This window comes from Bubalus bubalis, chromosome 4 (genome assembly GCF_019923935.1).
Source record: "Bubalus bubalis isolate 160015118507 breed Murrah chromosome 4, NDDB_SH_1, whole genome shotgun sequence".
Lineage (NCBI taxonomy): Eukaryota > Metazoa > Chordata > Mammalia > Artiodactyla > Bovidae > Bubalus > Bubalus bubalis.
The window spans coordinates 127,819,061-127,841,906 of NC_059160.1; the positions used below are offsets into that span (position 1 = coordinate 127,819,061).

General features: G+C 38.6%; 1 protein-coding gene across 6 annotated transcripts in view; it reads right to left on the bottom strand.

Moving 5' to 3' along the window:
- Window positions 1–291: 291 nt before the first annotated feature.
- The window catches only part of LYST (lysosomal trafficking regulator), a 175,453-nt gene continuing 152,898 nt past the window's right edge, over window positions 292–22,846 (bottom strand). For all 6 annotated transcript variants that reach the window (XM_044942047.1, XM_044942046.1, XM_025284538.2 and 3 more), the window contains 9 exons: window positions 21,868–22,098; window positions 20,138–20,327; window positions 16,839–16,975; window positions 14,338–14,436; window positions 8,610–8,749; window positions 8,234–8,331; window positions 4,391–4,547; window positions 3,241–3,312; window positions 292–2,308 (listed from right to left, as the gene is read on the bottom strand). In XM_044942047.1, the coding sequence (XP_044797982.1) occupies window positions 2,170–2,308; window positions 3,241–3,312; window positions 4,391–4,547; window positions 8,234–8,331; window positions 8,610–8,749; window positions 14,338–14,436; window positions 16,839–16,975; window positions 20,138–20,327; window positions 21,868–22,098 (1,263 nt within the window). In that variant the 3' untranslated portion in view covers window positions 292–2,169. The remainder of the gene's footprint in view (window positions 2,309–3,240; window positions 3,313–4,390; window positions 4,548–8,233; window positions 8,332–8,609; window positions 8,750–14,337; window positions 14,437–16,838; window positions 16,976–20,137; window positions 20,328–21,867; window positions 22,099–22,846) is intronic.

The following is a 22,846-nucleotide window of genomic DNA, read 5'->3' on the forward strand; positions in this document are numbered from 1 at the left end:
GGCCCAATACAGATATGCTATTGGTCGGGGAGAACAAGGGGAGGGGCAGATATTCTTTTTTTTTTTTTTTTCAAAAAAATGAGTGGTTTACCTTAGGATTTCTGTCTAAACTCCATTTAAAGGTTAAAACAAAATTTCTCACAAAGACCACAATTCAGAAATGAAAGTTATCCTTTCCAGTGACATAAATTTATAGTGAGGCTAAAGAGAAACTATATGAGTTACCAAAAAAAGCCACCAATTTGAGATGTGGTCATAATATTTAAACTGTATTAAGAACAGGTCCTTAAATCTATTTTTATGAAATTTATTCCCAATTTGAAGTGGCAGTGTATACAAAGGTAACAGAGCTTGTGATAATTTACAGAAATATTTGCTACAGCATGCACATTATGACGTGTTTCAAACATATACATATTAAATTCATGCTGAATAAATAATCCTCCCAATTTATTTTTTTATTTTTACATAAAAATATAATATTGCACTCTTAACAAGACCAGTTATTTTGCATATTTTCTCTTCAGATAAATGATGAAATTCAGCTTAAAAAAAAAAAAAAAAAGACTGAGTAGCAATCTGTTCTAATAAGGAACTAATTTAAAGTTCTCAGTAGAAAAATGAATGCTAGACAATAGCTGCATCTTTTTTTTTAAACAAAGCAAATCACTTCAACGTGAATAGGAGTAATTTCATCTCTGCACCTAATTGGACCTCAGAATTAATAGCTGGTCTGTGCAAACCATGATCTGAATGCAGCGTGGAGTGTTCTTACCTATGAATGCAACGGAAGGTTACCAGCACACGTGGCCACTTGCCTCCTCTTGTGTTTATCTCGACAGCAGAGACTTTGGAATTGTATATTATACAGTTTTTAAGCAGAATGTTTTAGAAAGTCTGGAAGTTACAAAAGTACTTCTGTAAACACTATATGAATTAAATTTCCAAAACAAACACGCAAGTTATTCTTAGCCAGGAATATATTTTTTTATCTCATGGTAACATTACTGAGCTTATTTTACAGTGTTTTCAAAGCCAATAAAGCAGCACCCCAAGTACTATCCTGATAGAAACAGACTATTGCAGGGTTCAGGAATTCTGTCTTTATCATGTGTAAGTTTGCTGTGGAGTACACAGATTTTTCTACTGTTCCTAGAATAGGTTAACAGAAACAGTGGGAACTGCTTTCTAAAAGAATGATTCTGCCTCCTATTTAAAACAAAGGAAGCTATCTCCTGTTCTTTGTAATTCTGTTTTGGGGAAGAAAACTCTCCAGCATATTAGATTAAAAGCCTTATCTGGATTGCATTCCTAATACCTGTGCAAACTTCTTTTGTAGTGGAGGCTTTCTGTTGCAAACTGTTAAGCATTCAGTGCTCTGTAATGCTAGATATTAAAAAGAATGATCATTTTGTTTATTAAATCTTAGTGCCTCAACTAAGGATATTCATTATCTAGTGTTGCAGATTTTAAGTACAATTTTTATGAAGAAACAGAATGTGTCTGAAAATCAAAGATACCTGTGTTGTTGTTTGTGGCCGTCAAACAAATTCTGGTTCTACTTTGAGCTAAGAAGGCAACAGGCAAAAACTGCCTAACACTGAGATTCAAATATTCAGATATTCCAAAAAATGTTTGGTGCAGAGGCACCTACTGAACTCCTTACTGCTCAAAGAAAGCAATAATGGAGTCCTGAATTCTCTCTCCTTATCCTTCCTTTTTGGGGGGAGGGGCAGGTATGTGTGTTATCTTGGCAGAAAACTTTTAAAATATAATCTTTTAGAGCAAATTTTATGTAAACAATTAGCTAACCAATTTAAATTCTACTGGGATTTTTTGGGGGAATAATAGAAAATAATAGAAAACAGAAATAGATGATAAGTTTTTCTTTAGACTCCTCTATGGAAAAAAAAACTTCAAGGATATGATTTTAATTTACTGTGCCAGACTTCAACCTTGATACAACTCTCCAGATCATCACTAAATTAGAACAAAACTTTCCTTTCAGGACCTTGTGAGGCAGCAGAATTTTGTGGAGATGGATAGACTGTATCATTACTTGGATTTGCTTGGTCATCCCTGTCTTCAGCTTTGACCTCCTGAAACTGGCGAAGTCAGTAAATGTAGCCTGGAGTTAAAGTGCTGTGGAGAGTGCAGAGTTCCCCTCACTCATCCGGCTGCGTAGCTGCTGAGGAAGGAATAGAACATTGGATGTTTCAAGCGCTGCTGGTCCTTCCGACACCAGGCGATCACAGTCCCATCACTGTTCGCTGTATACAAATGGTGGCCATCACAGGAAAATGTAAGGCTGTTAAAAAAAAAAAAAAAAAGAGTCCTGTTTCTACGTTGTGTCTCTGAAAATTGTATCGGCATATTGGTGATCATGTGGAAATTGGTGTAAGAAGTTAAGAGCCTTTACTGGAGCAGAGAGACAGACAAAACAACCACCTACAAGTGGTTTTGATTGTAATAATATGGTTTAATGGTTCTGCTGCCAAGTTTGTGATGCTCATTCTAACCAGGTGATACAGACTAAAACCAAGATCAAAAGATTGGCACACTCTGATCCCTCTTTGCATGTTTTCTTTTCCTTTCCTATTTAGGGTTATTACTTAACAAATACATGGGTATAGGAAACTTCAAAAAATATAACAGTACTACATTTTCTCTATATAGAAATAAATGAGGATTATTTTATGGAGGTATTTTATTTCCCTGAAAGAGGAAAAGATAAAAAAATGTGTTATTAATATATAATTTCATTTCATTACACTTTACATTTAGTGGACTAAAAATAAATTTATTTTAATGCAGTAAAATTTGAATCACTTACTCCAATTGAGTTTTTAAAGTCATATTTGTTAATGGAGCAGAGGGTAAGAGGTTGTTTATCAGTCTTGTCTAGCACACTCCTATAGCTATCAGTCACCATTATGGTATTTTCAATAATGAAAGGAAAAAATATATAATTTCCACAGTTCAAGAGGTGTTCCCAGGCATGATCCCAGCACACCCTTATGTGAGGCTCTGAACTCCTGACGCAGATTTTAAGCTCCATGAACACAAACGCTTTGCCTCCTTCTGCCATGGGGTCCCAGACATCGTGGTGTTCGAAAAATGGCCAGTTGTTTATAATGATCCTCCTTACGTTCCTCTTTACTCCTGTGTGCTTTACCATCTCTCCAACAGAAACAGTCACAGAGTACAGTATGAAACAGGGAGGGGTGGGGGAGGTTTTACCTTACAATAGGCTTATCTGATTTAGGAAATGTAATTTCCCGCACAGGCTTTAAGTCCCAAGTACTCCATAACCTAGAGGAAGAAAAAAAGTCATCATCTAATTACACAAACTCAAGTTTCCTTTACTAAAAATTTAACCAACGTTTTTATTTGTTAAAAATCATCTGGTAAGGAAACACAATAAATGATTAATGTGGTTAATTCTGGGCAGTTTGCTCAGGTGGGTATGGGATTAAGAATACTTTGTGTATTTTCATATTGTTAATCTCAACAATTAAAAAATGAAGATCATGGCATTCAGTCCTATCTCTTCATGGCAAATAGATGAGTAAACAATGGAACAGTGACAGACTTTATTTTCTTGGGCTCCAAAATCACTGCAATGGTGAATGCAGCCATGAAATTGAAAGATGCTTGCTCCTTGGAAGAAAAGCTATGACAAACCTAAACAGCATATTAAAAACCAAAGACATTACTTTGCCAACAAAGGTCCATCTCGTCAAAGCTATGGTTTTTCCAGTAGTCACGTATGGATATCAGAGTTGGACCATAAAGAAAGCTGAGTGCTGAAGAACTGATGCTTTTGAACTGTGATATTAGAGAAGACTCTTGAGAGTCCCTTGGACTGCAAGGAGATCAAACCAGTCAGTCGTAAAAAGAAATCAGTCCTGAATAGTCACTGGAAGGACTGATGCTGAAGCTGAAGCTCCAATACTTTGGCCACCTGATGTGAAGAACTGACACTTTGGAAAAGACCCTGATGCTGGCAAAGACTGAAGGTGGGAGGAGAAGGGGATGACAGCGCATGAGATGGCTGGATGGCATCACCGACACGATGGACATGAATCTGAGTAAGCTCCAGGAGTTGGTGATGGACAGGGAAGCCTGGCGTGCTGCAGTCCATGGAGTTGCAAAGAGTCGGACACGACTGAGCAACTGAACTGAACTGCACCTTTTATAGTTAAACAATATAAAATTTCAAGAATGTACAAATTATTATTTAGAAATAAAACAGAAACACCAGAAGAACCTATATCCTAAGGTGATTTTAAATCTCTAAATATTATTATGTTTAGATAGTAAACAATATTTTTTGAAACTTCTATGTCCTTATGAGCAAAAGGACACAAAGAAATCAAACTCCTCTTACCTTACAATTCCATTTTCTAATCCCCCAGCAATCACATTGATAGATATTCCCTCAGGCTGGTTAGAGAAAGCCACGGAACAAATGATCTCTCTGCAGTGTACGTGTCCAACGAGGTCCCCATTCACTGTCCAGAGTCTGAGGTCACTGCCTCCACCAGCTAAAACACCACAAAACCCCACAGGTCACCAGGGTGTGGCTGCTGCAGAGCCCCCCACATTGGGCCCCAGAGGGGAATCCCTGAGGGCCTCGCTTGTCTGTTTGATGAAGTTCATAGGCAACTTGTGACTGGAGAGTGTATAAGTGAAATTGCTACATAAGGCACACGGAGTTGGCCTATTTATCTAGAGATGATGACTAGTGAAAAAAATTAAAATAAAAAATTAACCTACAAGGTAGAGCAACAATGGAAATTAACCATGAATTTCTTTGTAGTCATAATATCTTAGCATACAAACTGCCGAATCTAATTCTGAAAGTACCTATAAAGCTAAACAACCTCCAAAAAGAGAAGAAAATATTCTGTGAAACTACAGTATCTTTAAGAAGTGAGTTATGGGACTTCTGAAGAAGAAATAAGTTACAGTCAAAGTTGAGTTAAAAACTAATTCTTAAAAAGAAAGCTAATTCTTCAGAATGTCCAAGAGTGAATCTTATAAATCAATGTCTTATTAAATGGATTTTTTTCTTTTCAAAGACCAGGAGTAATCAACTTTTCGTAGTTTTCCAGGCAATGGAGGAGGCAGTAATTGCTAGCCATCCTCAATAAACTGGGGCTGGTGGTCTGGGGCCTTATGGTGATGTGTCCAGCCTTTCTGGAGAAATGTTCTCATACTGATGAAGAAAAAGGTTAAGAGGCATGATAAAGTTGGGATGACATAGTATGTGTTGCCACACTTTATTTTATCTCTCCATTAGAACCAACATAAAAGTAGAGAATTTATTTCTCTCCTTTATTAAGGCAGTGAAAAGATTTCATATTTTATAGCAAAGAAATAAGTATTAGAAATACTTCTTCACCTATAGAAATGCTCAAGACCATCAAATACCACAAACCAAAATGTCTAGTGTGTTGCAGTATTATTCACAACAGCCAAAAGGTGGGAACAACCCAGATGTTCATCAGGAGGTGAATGGATAAACAAAAGGTGGTATATCTAACAATGGAATTCATTTTTATTCAGCCATAAAAAGTAATGAAGTTCTGACAACAACATGGATAAATCTTGAAAATGTTATGCTCAGTCAAGTAACTGAGGGGGTAGGAGAACTACCCGCTACTCTGAATTTTAGAATATTATATTAACTTTATAGTACCACTGGCAACAGGAAAAGGCTATGAACTCTAGTTGAAATGCATGTATTTTTGATATAGTGGCAGAATGATTTTTAAAAGTACAGAAACCATCTACTATAATATTTACATAGTTTAATAAATTTTATATCATCACTATAAAAACCACATCCCATAATAAGCCGTGGGAAATCAGGATAAGGAAAGAATGAGTTTGCCAGTGTGTCTTTAGCCTCAATACAGAAAATTTTGAGATTATATATGTGTATACACACACATATACATATTATATATTATATACATACACATACATATATATTTATCTTAAATTTTGATTTTAAAGTTACTTGGATGGTTCTCACTAAAGAGTCAAGATTTTTTGATAGGTTAAATCTGGTTAACTTTCTTCCCTTCCTGGAGTATAAAAATAGGAGAATGAAATGTAGTCCAGGTCACTAAACATAAATTTGTCCTCTTCTAAAAAGTCATTACTTTTATCATGCTCGCGACCAAATGCTCTTTATGACTCCTCTTGTATATGTATTGAGAGGCCTCAAACAAGTTGAGAAGGCCTTTTTGTTCAAAGTGGGAAGAAAGTTCTACCCATTACTCTATTATACTGTGCGTACTGCCTATGGACACTTGAATACCCTGCTAGTGAGTTGGTAAATATAAGCAAAAGTAATTTGGTTTCTTGTTCCCATATGAATAGCTGATATCATATCACAGATATAAATCACTACTGGCAGCTGGAAAGTAATTAACTTTACAAAATTCAGCTCCCTCAGGATCAGTTCCAACTTCCAAATGTTGCCAAAACAAGAAAGTAGAGAACTCTAGATAAGTCATCACTGTATTTCACCCCCCAGATCCCCTCTTGATGTGTGTGACACACTAAAAGCCTCTAATGCACAAATCAAGGAAGAACAGTTAGAAAGTCACCCATCATCTGTGCACACTTTTATTACCAAAGTCAACTATTTAAGATCTTTCTCTTTAGTTATGCTGACTGGGGAATAAGAATGTGTACATGACATTCATTATGACTGGAGGCTAAAGCCTGGCAAATATTAATACTTCACATCTGAAATCTTGAAGCATGACTGGAGACATTACTTTTCTTGAATATAAGAATGATGAGTGTGGTATGGTAAAAAAAAAGAACTCTGAACTTTGACCCACGAACCTGGCATAGAGCTCCTAAACTCTTGTTAATTTACTGTCTTTTGTATGTTAGGGAGATGACTCCTGGGGAGGTCCTAGACAGCTTCAGGTAGGGGCTGGCCAGCAGAGAAACTGCCCTTATAGCACCTCCCACCTCTGCCGAGGGGAGAGGCGCTAGAGGCGGAGGTCAGTTCCTAATGGCCAATGATTGAATATACCAGGCCTACATAATGGAACTTCAAAAAAAACCCCTAAACAACAGGGGAGACTGATGAACAGAGTCATGGGCCAGGAGGGTGGTGCCTTCTGATTCCACAGGAACAGACCTCTGGACCTTTTCTTGTGGCTGTTCACTTTGTAATGAACTACAGTAGTAAGTACAGTGTTTTATTGAGTTTTGTGAGTTGTTGGAGAGAATCATCGAAACTGGTGGGGGCCTTGAGACTCCCACGTTTGCCAACCTCAACTAGTTAGTGCCAGAAGTGAATTGCACTGTTGGACACCCATTTGGTGTCACAGAACCGGAGAACAGTTTAGTGTCTGGAAAGACCACACATTTGGTGTCAGGAAAAAACAATATAAAAAAACTCAAGCAAAGGATAAAACACCACCCACTGCAGATGTGTCAAAGATACCTGTACTGAGTGGACAAAAAGAAACAGTTTTTTGAAGACTCCTTTCAATTAATGGAAATGCAAACAGAAAACTTATGAGCTTGCCAACTGTTCTTACCTACTGGATGCATCAAGTTTTTTAATACATATACATGAAAATAAAACTAAAAGCCAGACATTTGATTAGATGATCTTTCTCATGTAAATTTGGGGCACATTATACCTCCATTGTTATTCTGTAATACTGTTTTGCAGGAACTAGAAGACACACATAATACAAAGCTGATCCTCTGCTGATGCCCTGGAGGAGGGTGTGGCAACCCACTCCAGTATTCTCACCTGGAGAATCCCCATAGAGAAGCCTGGCAGCCTACGGTCCATGGGGTCGCAAAGAGTCGGACACGACTGAGCAACTAAGCGCAGCCAATGCCTAAATTGATGGACTCAATCTTCGACTTTATTGTATTTTAATACACATATGACAGAGGATGAGATGGTTGGATGGCACCACCGACTTGATGCACATAACTTTGAGTAAGTTCCGGGAGTTGGTGATGGACAGGGAAGCCTTGCATGCTGCTGTCCATGGGGTCGCAAGAGTCAGACACGACTGAGCAACTGAACTGAACTGAATACACATACATGCTATTCCCTAAGTATTCAGGTCTGGCAGGGACCGGAGGGATGTAACGTGACGGTTTAACCTATGATGTAGCCAGCTGGCTGAGCACACATTAGTACAACCACTCTGCTTTGGGTTTGGGGCCAACTCACCTGAGTCACACACTGTAGCAATGTCACCGGTAGTCTCACTGGCAGAGACGGCCGTGACTGGGCTTTTGTGTCCTGCTAGACTTTGTACGTAGCATAATCTGAAAGACCAAAGACATGAATTTGCATATGAACATTAAATATAATTACATTCTTTTATTTATATAATTTCTTTTGGTCAGTATAGGTACCTACTATTTATAAGGGATTCCTAACTCTATTCCTAACTGATCTCTTAATTCAATAAGATTACAAAGGTAAAGTCTGTATTTCATGCTTAAAGTTATTATAACGTAAAGATTATTTTAGTGCATCTGTTTCTCACAGTAAGAACTGAAACATTAAAAACAGCTATTTTAGAGCTGGAAATCTTCTGTACCTGTTTAAATCCCATATGATGCAGGTTCCATCTCTGCTCACACTTATCATTATACTATACGGTTTGCAGACAAATAAACTGCTTATCTCTTCTGTGTGCCCATACAGATGTATCTGAGACTCCATTTCTATCTCTGAAGGCTAAAATTTAAAAAATAAGTATAAGATAAAAGCCATGACAAAAGGTATTCTAGTACTGTTATCTCAAAAACAAAACAATCCAAGTGACTCAAACATTCTTCTCGAAACATTTTTTTCAACCTAGTTCAACTTTTTCTTAAGAGTAGAACTAGTTAAACATTAAAAAAAGTTTTAATTGACTGTAATCTCATCAACTGATAAGCTTTTCATTTTTGTCTATTCTTTTCCAGTCTGGCCAAATATACATGTACTTTAATAGTTATTATTATATCCATATAAATAGTTCTCTATTTCATATTTTATACATTCTCCCATAAGCATTTCTCATTTTTGACAGTGTATTCAAAATGATTTTTAAGTGTTATGATATTCTATACAGTTAGTATACCATAATTTACTTGAACATCCTTTATTGACAGATATTTAAAATTGTTTCCAATGTTTTCAAAATGTTAAGTGCCATAAGTAAATACATTTTATTATTTATTTCATAATTTTAAAATTTATGTACATAAGTTTTGTTCCTCCTCTATATCACTCCTTTAGAATAAACTTCCAGAATCCTCACAGTGGATCAGTGAATATTAATAATTTTACAGTATTGATAGTGTACTTGCAAAGGCTTTACACTGACTCCTGATGCTACCAATGGCAATGTATTACTCATCAACAGTTGTGGACTGATTTTCACAATCAAAGCTTGCAAACTCGTGTTCCAAGGTCCACATGGTTCACAGATGCCAGATGTCCACAGGGTATAATTTTTGTTTTATACTAGGTTTATATTGTCATAAAGTATTTCAACATTTCAAAGAAAATAGAGAAGTAGAAAGTATAAATACAACGAAAATCTGAATACTGACCACTCAGTTAAACTAATCCTAACATTTTATAATATCAGCTTATTTTTTAAATACAGAAAACATTAAATATTACATAGTGTATGTACTGTTTTACATCTTATTTCCTCTCCCTTCTCAGAAGTTATTATTATCCTGAATTTTGCATTTGTTTCCTCTGTATTTAGAATTTATGTTCTACTATATGCTACTATAACAATAAACAACACACTGGGTTTCATGTCAATAAACTTTATAAATATGGTATTTATTGTTCTTTAGGCATCCGATCTATTTTGCCTTTTTTGATCACCATTGTTTTTAAAACATACCTGTGTTGACTTTATTAGCTGCAGCTCATCTATTTTAAGTGCTCCATAGTCCAGTGTCTTATTCACATAAAAATACATATTTTTTACCTAAAGACTCAAATGACCAGGCAATACCAGTCTTCCTTGGAACCACTGGCCTAAGTTGTGTGGCAGTGGCTTCTGTCTAGCTAGGGCATGTGGGCTTCAACTGAACACAATCACAGCAACAAGATGGCTCTGAACAAGGGCATGAGTCCTGGGTCTGGGCCCCTTCTGGTTCGCCTCTGGGACCCTCCCCACAGGGCCAGGAGTCTGTGGGGCCACAGGGATGTGCCAGCACCCTTGCAGACCATGCTTCAGGGTGCCTGGGACTGAAGAATTGACTGTTCAGAAAGGCTTGAGCCCTTTCCTTCTCTGCTTGCATTTGTGTCTCAGCGGTCATTCGAAATCTTTGAAAATTTCCCAAGTTTTAAATGGCAATCAAGGTTGCTTTTAATTGCATTTCTCTTATTATAACTATTAATAAGCTTAACTTTTTCACATATTCATTTTTTTTTCACATATTCATTTTTTATCTGTAAATTTGTGTGCTTGGTTTTGTATATTTGTTACTACATTAGAAAATTATTTGTAGGGATTCCTCTATTAGTGGAATAGAATGCAAGCACCTTCCTCGTTTCTCCTGGATGACCTGGATCACCATGCCAGTCTAGGGACGCCTTATCCAAAGTTTAGTCTCAAGGATCCTGGACAGCCCAGGGAATTCCAATCCAGGCTGTATATTCAGGCAAGAGTTGGTCCCATCTGACTCATCCTCACTCTCAGGGACCAGCCTTTTGGACAAGAACCTCCTTGGGACCCTCCCCCCGCCCTCCCCCCCATTTTGCTCTGTCCCTTGTTACTGTTTTCTTGGGAAACTTCATGGGAAATAGATGGGGAAACAGTGGAAACAGTGAGAGACTTTATTTTTGGGGGCTCCAAAATCACTGCAGATGGTGACTGCAGCCATGAAATTAAAAGATGCTTACTCCTTGGAAGAAAAGTTATGACCAACCTAGACAGTATATTCAAAATCAGAGACATTACTTTGCCAACAAAGGTTCGTCTAGCCAAGGCTATGGTTTTTCCTATGGTCATGTATGGATGTGAGAGTTGGACTGTGAAGAAGGCTGAGGATCGAAGAATTGATGCTTTTGAACTGTGGTGTTGGAGAAGACTCTTGAGAGTCCCTTGGACTGCAAGGAGATCCAACCAGTCCATTCTGAAGGAGATCAGCCCTGGGATTTCTTTGGAAGGAATGATGCTAAAGCTGAAACTCCAGTACTTTGGCCACCTCACGCGAAGTGTTGATTCATTGGAAAAGACTCTGATGCTGGGAGGGATTGGGGGCAGGAGGAAACGGGGATGACAGAGGATGAGATGGCTGGATGGCATCACTGACTCGATGGACGTGAGTCTGAGTGAACTCCGGGAGTTGGTGAGGGACAGGGAGGCCTGGCATGCTGCGATTCATGGGGTCGCAAAGAGTCAGACACGACTGAGCGACTGAACTGAACTGATAAGGGGCTGTCTCAAGGTCAGTGTCAACATTCTAGGACTGACAGATAATCCAAGAATATCTAACTCAAGGCTAAAGCTCCCTCCTTGCTTGTTAAAATATATATACATATGTATGTGTATTTTTTTTACTTCATGACTATGAATAATATTTATGGGGTAAACAGAAAATAGGTACCCTACAGTGGTTGTTGAAATTTTAGATTTTGCACTTTAAAATGATTCTAAGAGTTGGTGTTACTAGATGATTCCCTGAGGGATCAGAACATAATTTCCATGGGTAGATCAGAAATCTTCTGCTTGCCTACTTCTTCATAAAATGTTCTTGAATGGTTTGATACTACCTTGGATAAACTGTATATTTATTCTCCCTCCCATCAATTTAGAGAATAGAAATACAGGTGTTCACTTATATAAAGATGACGTAGGCACATTAATTAGTGAAAAATGACTCAAAATCAGTTATTTTAGGGTCAGTTATCACCTTTGAAGACCTTCTTCTCTAATATATAAAGGGCTTATAGATAACAGTTCCCTATAACCAATCAACTTTCCTAGCTTCACTAGCTTAGGAAAGTATTTCATAAGATTCCCTTGAAAATATTTTCAAGCAACAATTATTTTAGTTATAGCCTACATGGCACTTGGGAGCCTGTCTTTTGCTGTGTCAAGGGCAACACAAACAAGAACACAAATACTGTTAGAACCATGGCATTCAGTGGGTTTGGGCAGCGGAAACTAGTGAACATGAGGTGCTTCCTGCCAACCTCACAGGCACAGGGTCACATCTGCAACTTCAGGACCCCAACATGATGAGATGGTGCCCAAGAAAAAGTGACAACACCCACAAAATCCCAGGTAACCTTCCCTTAGATCAACCAATGATAAAATCACACAGCTAAGATACACTTTTGGACATGGTTTAAATAGTAACTGTTTATCTCATGACTTGACTACCTATTAGGAGAAAAAGAAAACCCTTACATATAAGCTGAAAAATCAGCTTTCAGGAAAGGGTAGAACTGAGGAAAGGTATGCAACATAAGACTTCACAAGCCTACAATAACTTCAAACTAACAGAAGCACACGTCTTGCTGTATTCAAATGATAACAGCTACACCTTTGATCTGCTGCTTCAGAGCTATGCTGTGTACAATTACTCCTATATTGACAACTTAATCCTTTTTTTTAAAAAAACCAATACTGCATACTGTGTTAGTGTACAATTAAAAATTTAAATTGTAGGGAGAATGGAAATAAGGAAAACTAAGAACAAGACTGTTCAAACTGTTGGGAAAAGAGGAAATAAAAGATGGAAGATAGTTTTTGGATGACAAGGAACAAATGATCTGAGCACACAAGCAGAGGACTACTCTGCAGCAGAGATCAGAATGTATGTGTAGGAAAAAGGAAAAAGGTGTGCTCAGAAGCGGAAAGGCAACGTCAGCAGTAAATATCAGAGACGTTAGAAAACTGACATCTGATTTAGGCCTTGGGGAGTAAAAAGAAAATGAGACATTCCAAAAGTGAAGGCACACCCCTCTGCTCAGACTCCCTAGCACTCTTCTAGTTGTGGCCTGTGTATAAGACCCTCACCTCTCTCTACTCTCCTGCCACTCCTCCCAGCAGTTCTACTCTGAACTACAGACAAAGTATCTGCCACTCCCAAACTACCACGCCTTTAATTCCAAGCTGTTAGTGTACTCTGATGAAATACTCTTTCCTATTTTCTCCACTTAGTAAAGTGATCCTTTAAGATCCAGCTCAAGTGTAGTTTTTCAGGCTCCCTAACACCTGGTTGGGCCACTTCTGGCTCTTTCACCCTGTGTGTCAGTCTTAGAGCACACACCCCGCTGTTCTGCAATAATCTGTAGAAGCCCACCTCCTGCTACAGAGTCCTCAGGATAGCTGCCTGCATCACCACAGCTCCTTTTAACTGGTACCCTTCCTTCCAGTCTCATGGCCCTGTAAGCGTTTTTCCTTGCAGGCTCTACAGTGATAGTCTTAAAATGCTGATTGGATCATATCACTTTTGCTTCAAGCATTTTAATGACTCCTTAGACTAAGAGACAGAAACAATATTATGGTCACATTTATACCCTAAGGAAGGTGGCAAAGAACCTTAACAAGGGTTTAAAACTGAATAAACTTGCTCAGAAAAGTAAGGAACCTAGTGTCACCCTATGCTAGGAAAACAGGTTTCACCCAGTAGAACATGTTTTATAAAATAATGGAGAAAACTGTAATTTAAAAAAAAAAGGCACACAGAATGTTCTAGAACAGAATGGTTATCACTGAGTTATCACTCTAAATTTGCCACTACTCTTCAATGGCACAGCTGATTCAATAAAGAAATGAGAGTAAATTAAGAGAAGTACGGCATAATGTCTTCCTCTGTAGATTCTTTTAATAATTGAACTCACAAATCTTAAAAGATTCAGTGAACGGCTGAAAAATTTCTTCCAGTAAGTGGTAGAATAGAGACTGGCTACTTGGATTTTTCTGTCATTTAATTCACTCAGAGTGTATTAGGAATGTTAGGAGTTCTGCAGTTCTAAATTTTACAGAATCTTGTGGGATACTCTTTAAGCATTCAGGTCGATACTGAGAACAGCGGGAAGCATCAAAATGTCACGAAAAAGCAGAGCATAACTCAAAATACTTTCTGTCTCTGACCGTATACAGTTATTTAAAAAATTCTTCTATGATCCTAATAAACCTAAAATAGAGTTAGATATTGACCTTTTACATTATTAGATCTGTGAAGAAGAGATTAAAGTACAAAAAATGTAAGTTGCTCTTATACTAAATAAATTATACTTTATAAAGGGTTTCTTCCCCTCACTGACATGAAAATCCCACAGATGCGCCCAGGACCTACCGTGCCGCTTGTGAACCTGTTTGAGTAAGCTGTGATGACACCACACTTGCTCCCAGTGAACAGCTGGCAGCTGTCAGGGACCCAAGCACAACTAGTCACCTAGGAAAAGGACAAGTCAAAGATGAACATGCTTAAAAAGCATGAGAAATGCTTCTACTTTTCTGACATTTATTTAAAAAATATATGCTCACAAAATTAAGATAAATATTTTACTTGAAATGATTAGAATGGTGCAAGACATAGTAATAGAGTATTATGTAACTTTGAGATGTCTAAAAGCTATAAAATGTGATATAAACTGTCATCTTTTGGTTCTCTTATTGCGTTGTCGAAAGAATGCTGTCATCTTTTGAGAAAGTATAAAAGACGACCAGAGACACCATTTCTTTCAGTTGTCATTGAACACAGTTGGGAATTCAGAATTTTTCATTTTCCAGTGATAACAGAAAAGAGAAGAAAATTTACAGGAATATGTTTCACAGTTAAGAGATCAATCAGAAGATGAGGCAAAGAGAGAGCAGGACTCTAACATGTAATGACGATAATGAAATTGATCAGATAAGTGAAATCACAGAGTGTGGGTCTTTGTATGATAATATCCTGGACAAGTTTTCTCAAACTAAAGAACTAATAAGTGAATGACATATTCCAAGAACAAAATGAAATATGGTATTCTTATCTAGGGAGTCATTTGATTGCAAGTACTTTATCACACCACGTTTGCTCAAAATCTGGATCATCCTGTTTTGCTGAAAGGACTTGAGGAGAGTGTTTTTTCACCTTTAATGATGTTTCTGTGCCCAACTTTACATGACGGAAATAATTTTGCAGTGTTGAAATTCTTACTAAAACTTCTAATAAGGTTGTTTTTCACTGCCCTTTATTCTTACTTTTGTTAGTTTACTAGTAAGCCAGATGACAAAAGGCAGTGACCTTTTTTTCAGGCATACTGAAGATTAAGCAAACAAGTCACTGCTCTCCTTTTTTTCACTGCCAAAAATTCCCTACAAGTAGCTGACTCCATTTCTTTCTTCTTCTCTTTCTTTTAAACACTTTTATTTATTTATTTCTGGCTGTGATGAGTCTTTGTTGCTGCACGAGATCTTCTCTAGTTGCGGACAGAGGGGGCTCCTCTCAAGCTGCGGTGCACACTTCTCATTGTGGTGGCTTCTCTTGTTGCACAGCACGGGTTCTAGATGGGCAGCAGTTCCAGCTCCTGGGCTCTAGAGCACAGGTTTAGCAGTTGTGGTGCACGGGCTTAGTTGCTCCAAGGCATGGGGGATCTTTCCAGATCAGAGGTTGAACCCATGTCTCCTGGGAAGCCTTCCGTTGACTCCATTTCTAAGGTGCTCAGGGAATGGTGACAAATGTTAGGATGTGTGAGTAGACACCAGGTGTATGTAGGTAATGGAAGTCAGAAAGCAGTAAAAGAACTTCCCATGGAAAGACAAAGAGAGAAGGTTTAGCATACAATTTAGTCCTGGAAAAAGTTGTGGCAGTACTGTGTGTGTGTGTGTATGTGTGTGTGTATGGTGTTTTATAGTTTACAATATATTTTCACAAACACTGGAGACATTTTTACAACAGTCTTATGAGAGAGTAGTGGGAGTATGACTACTCCAGTTTTAAGCAGGAGGAAAGAAACTCAAGTTGGTAAAGGTTAAGCTACTTGCAAAAGTCTACATAGTAAGTAACAGAGCTGGACACTAACACAGATCACAGGGATGGCAGGGCTTTAGTAAGGCCCAAGGCTCTTTCTACCATGCGGTGATGCCTGAATTCCCGGTCCATTTTAAAAAACCCAGGTACAGTAGATGATGCTCTGGTTATTGAAAATGACATAGTAACAAAAGGCAAGTTAACACTGAGAAAAAAATCAATTGTGATTTTGTTCCAACACTGCTGTGAGCTGATGCTGAGTAGGAGATTATGATACAGTCTCAACAAGAGATGGGAAGAGCAGGGGTCCCCCACTCCTGGGCCACAGACCAGTAGCAGTCCGTGGCCTGTTAGGAAGCGGGCCACACAGAAGCAGGTGAGTGGCTGGCAAGTGAGCGAAGCTTCATCTCTATTTACATCCGCTCCCCATCACTCATATTACTGCCTGAGCTCCGCCTCCTGTCAGATCAGTGGCACTTGATTCTCATAGGAACACGAATGCTACTGTGAACTACATATGCAAGGGATCTAGGTTGTGGGCTCCTTAGGAGAATCATCCTGAAACCATCCCCCTATTCCCTGCTCTGCGGGACAAGAGTCTTCTGTAAAACCAATCCCTGGTGCCAAAAAGGCTGGGGACTGCTGGGGTAGAGAACAAACTTTGGGGACACAGTCAGTACAGCAGCAGTTAGGAAGGCTGTCAGCACGTAAACAAGGCATGTCTAGCGTCGTCAGCTTCTCGACTAACTACAGGATATTAAAGCCTAGCTGTCATCAGTCTAACTCCCTTTTAAAGCATTATGTTCAATTATTATTATAAAGTACTTCATAAAAATGTTTACCTGATATTGCTGTGAACTTTGTATAAAGTTTATTGGAGGCTCGCTTTGTTTACTCTTCAACCTTAAAATGTTATCAGCATATCCCCAGCTCAGGATGGCTGACCACTGAATGTCAGTACTATTCATGCTTCTCACACCTCAAGAAAGAGAAATAAAAGTATTAGTTGCCACTGATCAGTTATCATTGGACAGCCCACTGAAATGGCAGGCTAAACACCATTCTGGCCTGTAAGGCCTGAAGTTCACATAGCAGAACATGGTCATTCCAGTGCAAAACCATCTTTATAGCCATAGATGGACCGATTTATGTTAGTTTCATTTCTTTAAGGCTAATAGGATTCTAAGGTTGGAACTGTATTCTTTTTCTCCTGTGTTATTTTGGTAGGGATTTATTTGACTTAGAACTAAAATTTCTGTTAAGAAATTTTTATAAAAGATAATGATAATTAAGCTTCTTCTATTTATGTTCTGTGATGCTTTTTCTTCTAATAATAAATATGAACTAGATAATGTTTAAATAACTTTCTAGATACCCCGTACTAAAAAATCAATATGGAGAACTACTAATGGTAGAAAGGGACCATTGTTGGAGCAGAAGCAATCCTGATAAGAATAATTTAATCCTGCAACTGCAAGGATTTTGTATGGGGGAACTTCTTATAATGAGGTTCTGTTCTTTTCTTGTTCTACTCTCAACATAATATTACGTCCTTTTGGAATAAAGATCTGGACATCCTGACATCCTTTTCCGGTGTTTCTCATCATCTATGCTTTGTGGGCACACTGACTAGGGCTAATGCAGCATAAAGGCTGTAGGTAGCTGGTGCTGCCTGTACAACTAAGAAGCTTTGAGTTCCTTAAGGAGAATGTGAGTACCTTGCTTAATATATAGCTGTATCTATACTATATAGAATGTGAGTACCCAGCATAATATATAGCATAAAACGTAGCACAATATAACATAACATAAAGCAACAAAACAAATATTTGTTGAATGAATCAAGAGCACATTGAAAATGTAGTTCACAGATTTCTTTTTGTTTTGTTGAGTATAATTCCAAATGTGGACATCAGTTTTGCAATACAGAAATTAGGATAGCCTCGCTACATATATGCTCCTCTCTAGATAAGCCTCAGGACTTCCCAGATTTTACCACGAGGCCTGGCATGTGGTAAGAACTCAATAACTGTCCCTGGTTTCTCATTCCAGCAACACGAGATGCACCATCTTTTTTAAAAAAGAAAAATAAATTTCTTTACCTATTAGAATAGTAGATCTTAAATAAGAGTTTGCAAGAAAATGACTTTTGGAGCATGTGCAGATTTAGACTCAAGCCCCAGAGATTCTAATTTGGTGTGTCTCCAATGGGACCAACTGAGTATACTTGGAAAAAAAGCACCTCAGACAATTTTGAGGCATTGTCAGTTCTCAAGTAATTGGCCTGTACTGAGCTAAAGACCATTAAACCATGGCAGTTTAGTTGCTACACTGTATTACACATGTGTAACTAGAGGGCAGTTATTTAATATAACAGTGTTCAACACACATGACCTTTCATCTGCCAGCTGCACTCTTAGTCACTCAAGGCCTCTAGGAAATGCCCCTGTGGATGGTTCTACACTGGGCACAGCAGTGAATGCTCAGAGTCCCTGGCTCCAGAGTGCTTACAGTCTGATGGACGTTTATTTATTAAGCACTTAAGCATTTATTAAGCACACCAGAGTCAGGTGTTAACTATTCCTTATATTATTTCAATTAATCATTATAGTGAATTACCCTGTGAAGTAAGTCCTTTTATTATTCCCATTTCATAGATTAAAAGCCAGGACTCGAGAAGCATAAGTAATTTTCTCAAAATTACACAAAAATACACAGGTATTAGGCAGCAGAACCGGGGTGCAAATTCAGGCACCGTGTCACGCGAGCTCATGGCCATAACTTGTATGATACCACTTCCTGGACACACCTAGATTCTGCCAAATTGCACTTACATTCCATGAGGAAATAAAGTGTGATGTGAAAGGACACAGCTATTAAGGGCTTGTGACTGCAGTGGCACGGATAAGGTCGGTCAGCTATTACACTGGACGTATTTAAGTCCCGCCATGCGAAGCAATGATACCAGCCCCTTTCTCTCGGATCAACACAGATAAACTTCAATCCATTCTAATTAATTTCTTAAAGGCAAATTATTCACACATTTCGATCCTCTAAGTGTTATTAGTAGTAAACTACCGGTGACGCATCTCATAGCTGACTGCAACATACTAGTGAGAATAAGCTACCGATATTGCAACGATGATTAAACAGATTTACCTTACCCTCTTAGTTCACTGAACTTTGATAAAATGGTATGTGGCTTCTTTTATTACTGGCAACCATAAAGGCAATCATTCATCTCATGACAGAAGGGAGAGTGAGTTTAAAAGAACTGTGGTCCAGCCAGCACGCTCAATTCCTTGAAGTGGCTGATGCTGGGGCACGGGTCCTGGGGCCCCTGCTCTGTGGTGCTCCAGTGGGGGGCGGGGCCGTGAGGACCGGAGGAGCACAGCGCACAGAACCGACACCAAGAGGCGTCAGGCCCACACTCTGGTTTCCAGGCAAATCTGCATACCCCTGACAGGCACAGATGGGTGCCCTCAGTCATTCATTTTAGTGCTTAAAGCCCAGGCCTAGGAAGTAGGGAGAGTTCTTTCACATTAAGTAAAATGATTAATTTGGAAGGGCTGAGGAATTGCTTGAATGGAAAATGTCACTGGTTTTCCAGCGTGTAGGTGACATTTAGAAATATCAAGAGGGCCCCTACTGACAGCACTTTCCCATGTGTCGCTTTTAGTGAGTCAGTGCAGAGAGGTGAGGAAAAGATTGCTTTCCAGACATATGTATTTTTAAAACCTATTTTCAAGGCTATCATGATTTCCTCATTTTGCTTTATTTCATGACTGTCTCTTCTGAGGTACTAGAACTGTTGGTCAAATAAGTCGTCTATTCTGGGATTCAAGAACCTCAAGGTGTATATTTCTATAAAATTGATAATGTTTTCATCTCGTGAGACATTTATTTATTCTTGTCTCCTTCAATTCTTCCTCTCGTTTCAAATGACACTGCCTTTAGTTCTCATTTTTTCATGTAGTACGTTTTAATTCCTACTTTGCATTAAATGAACACAAATTTGAATCTGGTTTTTCACCAAGGACTCAGAAAACTCAGAAATGAAACAAAATAGCAGCACAGATGAGGGGAAACATTCAAATCTCTTGAAACATAGACCTAGGATGATTTTCATGTTTTATGTTACCTTGTTCTTTGCTATATGTCATCAGAAGACAGAAATTTCGGGACAAACCACAGATTGCTCTAGTGGGCAGAGCCTGGAGAGAACCAAATCTTTCTCCGTGGGGCTGGCTGAAGCAGACCACAGGAACTGGAGCACTTGGGGAACCGACATACTCCCCCCATTTCAAGCCTTTTATCCATGACAAAGGACTCTAAAACCAAGAAAAGTAAAAAGTACATTTAAAAAATGGTAGTAAATATAGAATCACTCATAGAAATATGTGTTCTGGTGATTAGATACAGTGATAAACAAGACAGATGAGGAACACGTACTTCCACAGGTGGCGCCAGTGCTATGAACCAAGTCTAAGAAAGGGGAGAGGACTGAGGAAGAGAGTTGCTAGTTAGATGAGGGGTTGGGAAAGAGTCTCTGAGGCAAGCAGACACCGGAGTGAAATGTGTGCTCTATCCGGGGACAGGGCATGCCAGGGGGAGGGAACAGCCAGTGTGAAAGTCCTGAGGTGGGAAGGAGGCAGTTTAGTATCCATTCCTATTACAAACAGACATCCTGCTCAGGTGCTGCATATGCACCAACTTTAATTAGCTAATGAGCAATAAGTATAGTGGCAAATGAAATGGTATTTATTACTTTTCAGGGATGTACTGTTAAATTATTTTGACATGTTAAAATAATAGATTCTAGTTAAAACTAATGACCCTGGTAATGATAATGATTAAAATGATTTGTAAGGCTTCAAAATCATGAGTTACACTGACAAGTAAACATAAAACAAAAAATACAGCTTTCAACTATGCAAAACAACATGAGTGATCTGGGTTCAGCAAAACAATACTGTCTATCATATTGATCTTTTAAAATTTCAATTCGATCTTACTAGTTATGTAAGTTCTGCTTGCATTTAACATACAAATTTGATATATACGAGCTATGAGCATAAAGAGTTTACATTTAGTGTTCTACATTTAGTGTATTTAAGTAACTTTATTATAAGAAACAGTTGTCAAAACAAGGTCTGTAAAAACCATTTCTTCTTAAAGTGGATCACAGATGACTGCAATCTGAGATCTCTGCTTTATCTTACAACCTCTTTCCCTTGTCTTTTCATTTTCTATGATTCCCTTCCGCAAACCTCTTTAACACTTTACAAGTCACAGGCTCCCACTTAAGTTGCTTTAATAATGAAGAATTTAGCTGAGGATTAGAATCCATTTTACTCTTAAGGCTTGCTTGCTTTATTTTTCTATTTCAGAATATAAATTAATACTTAATTCCTACTTTAAGAGGCAATACTTCTTATCATGACAATCTGGAGGGGCCAAAAAATCATGTAATATTTCCCCCTTAATTGTGAACTCAAACATTTACACTTCTGGTCACTACTTCTGGGGAAGCTGACAACCAGGACCATGCTAGGCATGTTTGCACTGGTTCCTTCCCTCCCGTTTGCGACGCCTGTTATGTCACTGCCTGGTGAGGCTTTCCCCAGTAATAACCCTCAGGGAGGCCACAATCTGACCTGAGCTCCCAGAGCACTCTCTTCATATCTCTAAAACAGCATCTTCTACACACAGGACTAGTGGTGCGGGCATCCGTATTCACTGGCTGGTGCACACCTTCAGGCTGGGACCATGGTACTCAATTCCCTGCGCCTCTAAAGCTTGGGAGAAGGCCTGACGTCTCAGGAGTTGAGCCGTATTTTCCTGAATTCTATTGAAATCCAAATGACATACCGGATAGGTAATTTCCTTGACCTGTTCTCTGGTTTCCCTGAAAGCAAACTGCACTAACAACCCCACGGCGGCAGGAAGCTCCCCTTCGATGTTGAGCTTGGAGCCAGGTCTGCTCGCATGGGCTGACTGGAACAGCTGACGAGGGGTCTGGCCGTAGGTTTTTATCATGGTTTCTAGTGCTCGTCTTTGAACTGGATCTTCAACTGCAGAGACATCCATTCCAAAATATGTCTGAAGAGAAAAAGAGAATGAGAGGAATGTAAAAAGCAAGACTTGGTGATAATACCAAAGGGGAAAACAACTTGTTTTATTCTCCAGGCAATGGACAATGGAAAGGATTTCCTTTCTCAAATTTCAAATGGAAAGGATTTTAAAATGTTTTTGAACAGAGTGATAATCATTAATAGTCTCAAAGAGATCAGAATAGGAATCATCAATGCTTCTGAATGGATGAAACAAAAATAATTATCTTGACTGGTGTTAATTAGGTAATTTTATAAAATTAATTTCTAATTTAAAAGAATATCATGTAAGACTTCATTTATCTGCACAGCAAAAGGAAACCATCAATAAACTGAAGACAGCCTACTGAATGAGAGAAATTGTTTACAAATCACGTACTGATAAAGGGTTAATATCCAAAACATATGAAGTGCAGGATGTGGAGAAAAGGAAGCCCTTGTGCACTGCTGGTGGGAATGTAAATTGATGCAGCCAGTATGGAAAACAGTATGGAGGTGCCTCAAAAAATTAAAAATTGAACTATCATATGATCAATATTTCCACTTCTGGGCATTTGAAAGTGAAAGTGAAAGTTGCTCTGTCATGTCTAACTCTTTGCGACACCACGGACTATACAGTCTGGCCATTCTCTCTGGAATTCTCCAGGCCAGAATATTGGAGTGGGTAGCCTTTCCCTTCTCCAGGGGATCTTCCCAACCCAGGGATCAAACCCCAGTCTCCCGCACTGCAGGCAGAT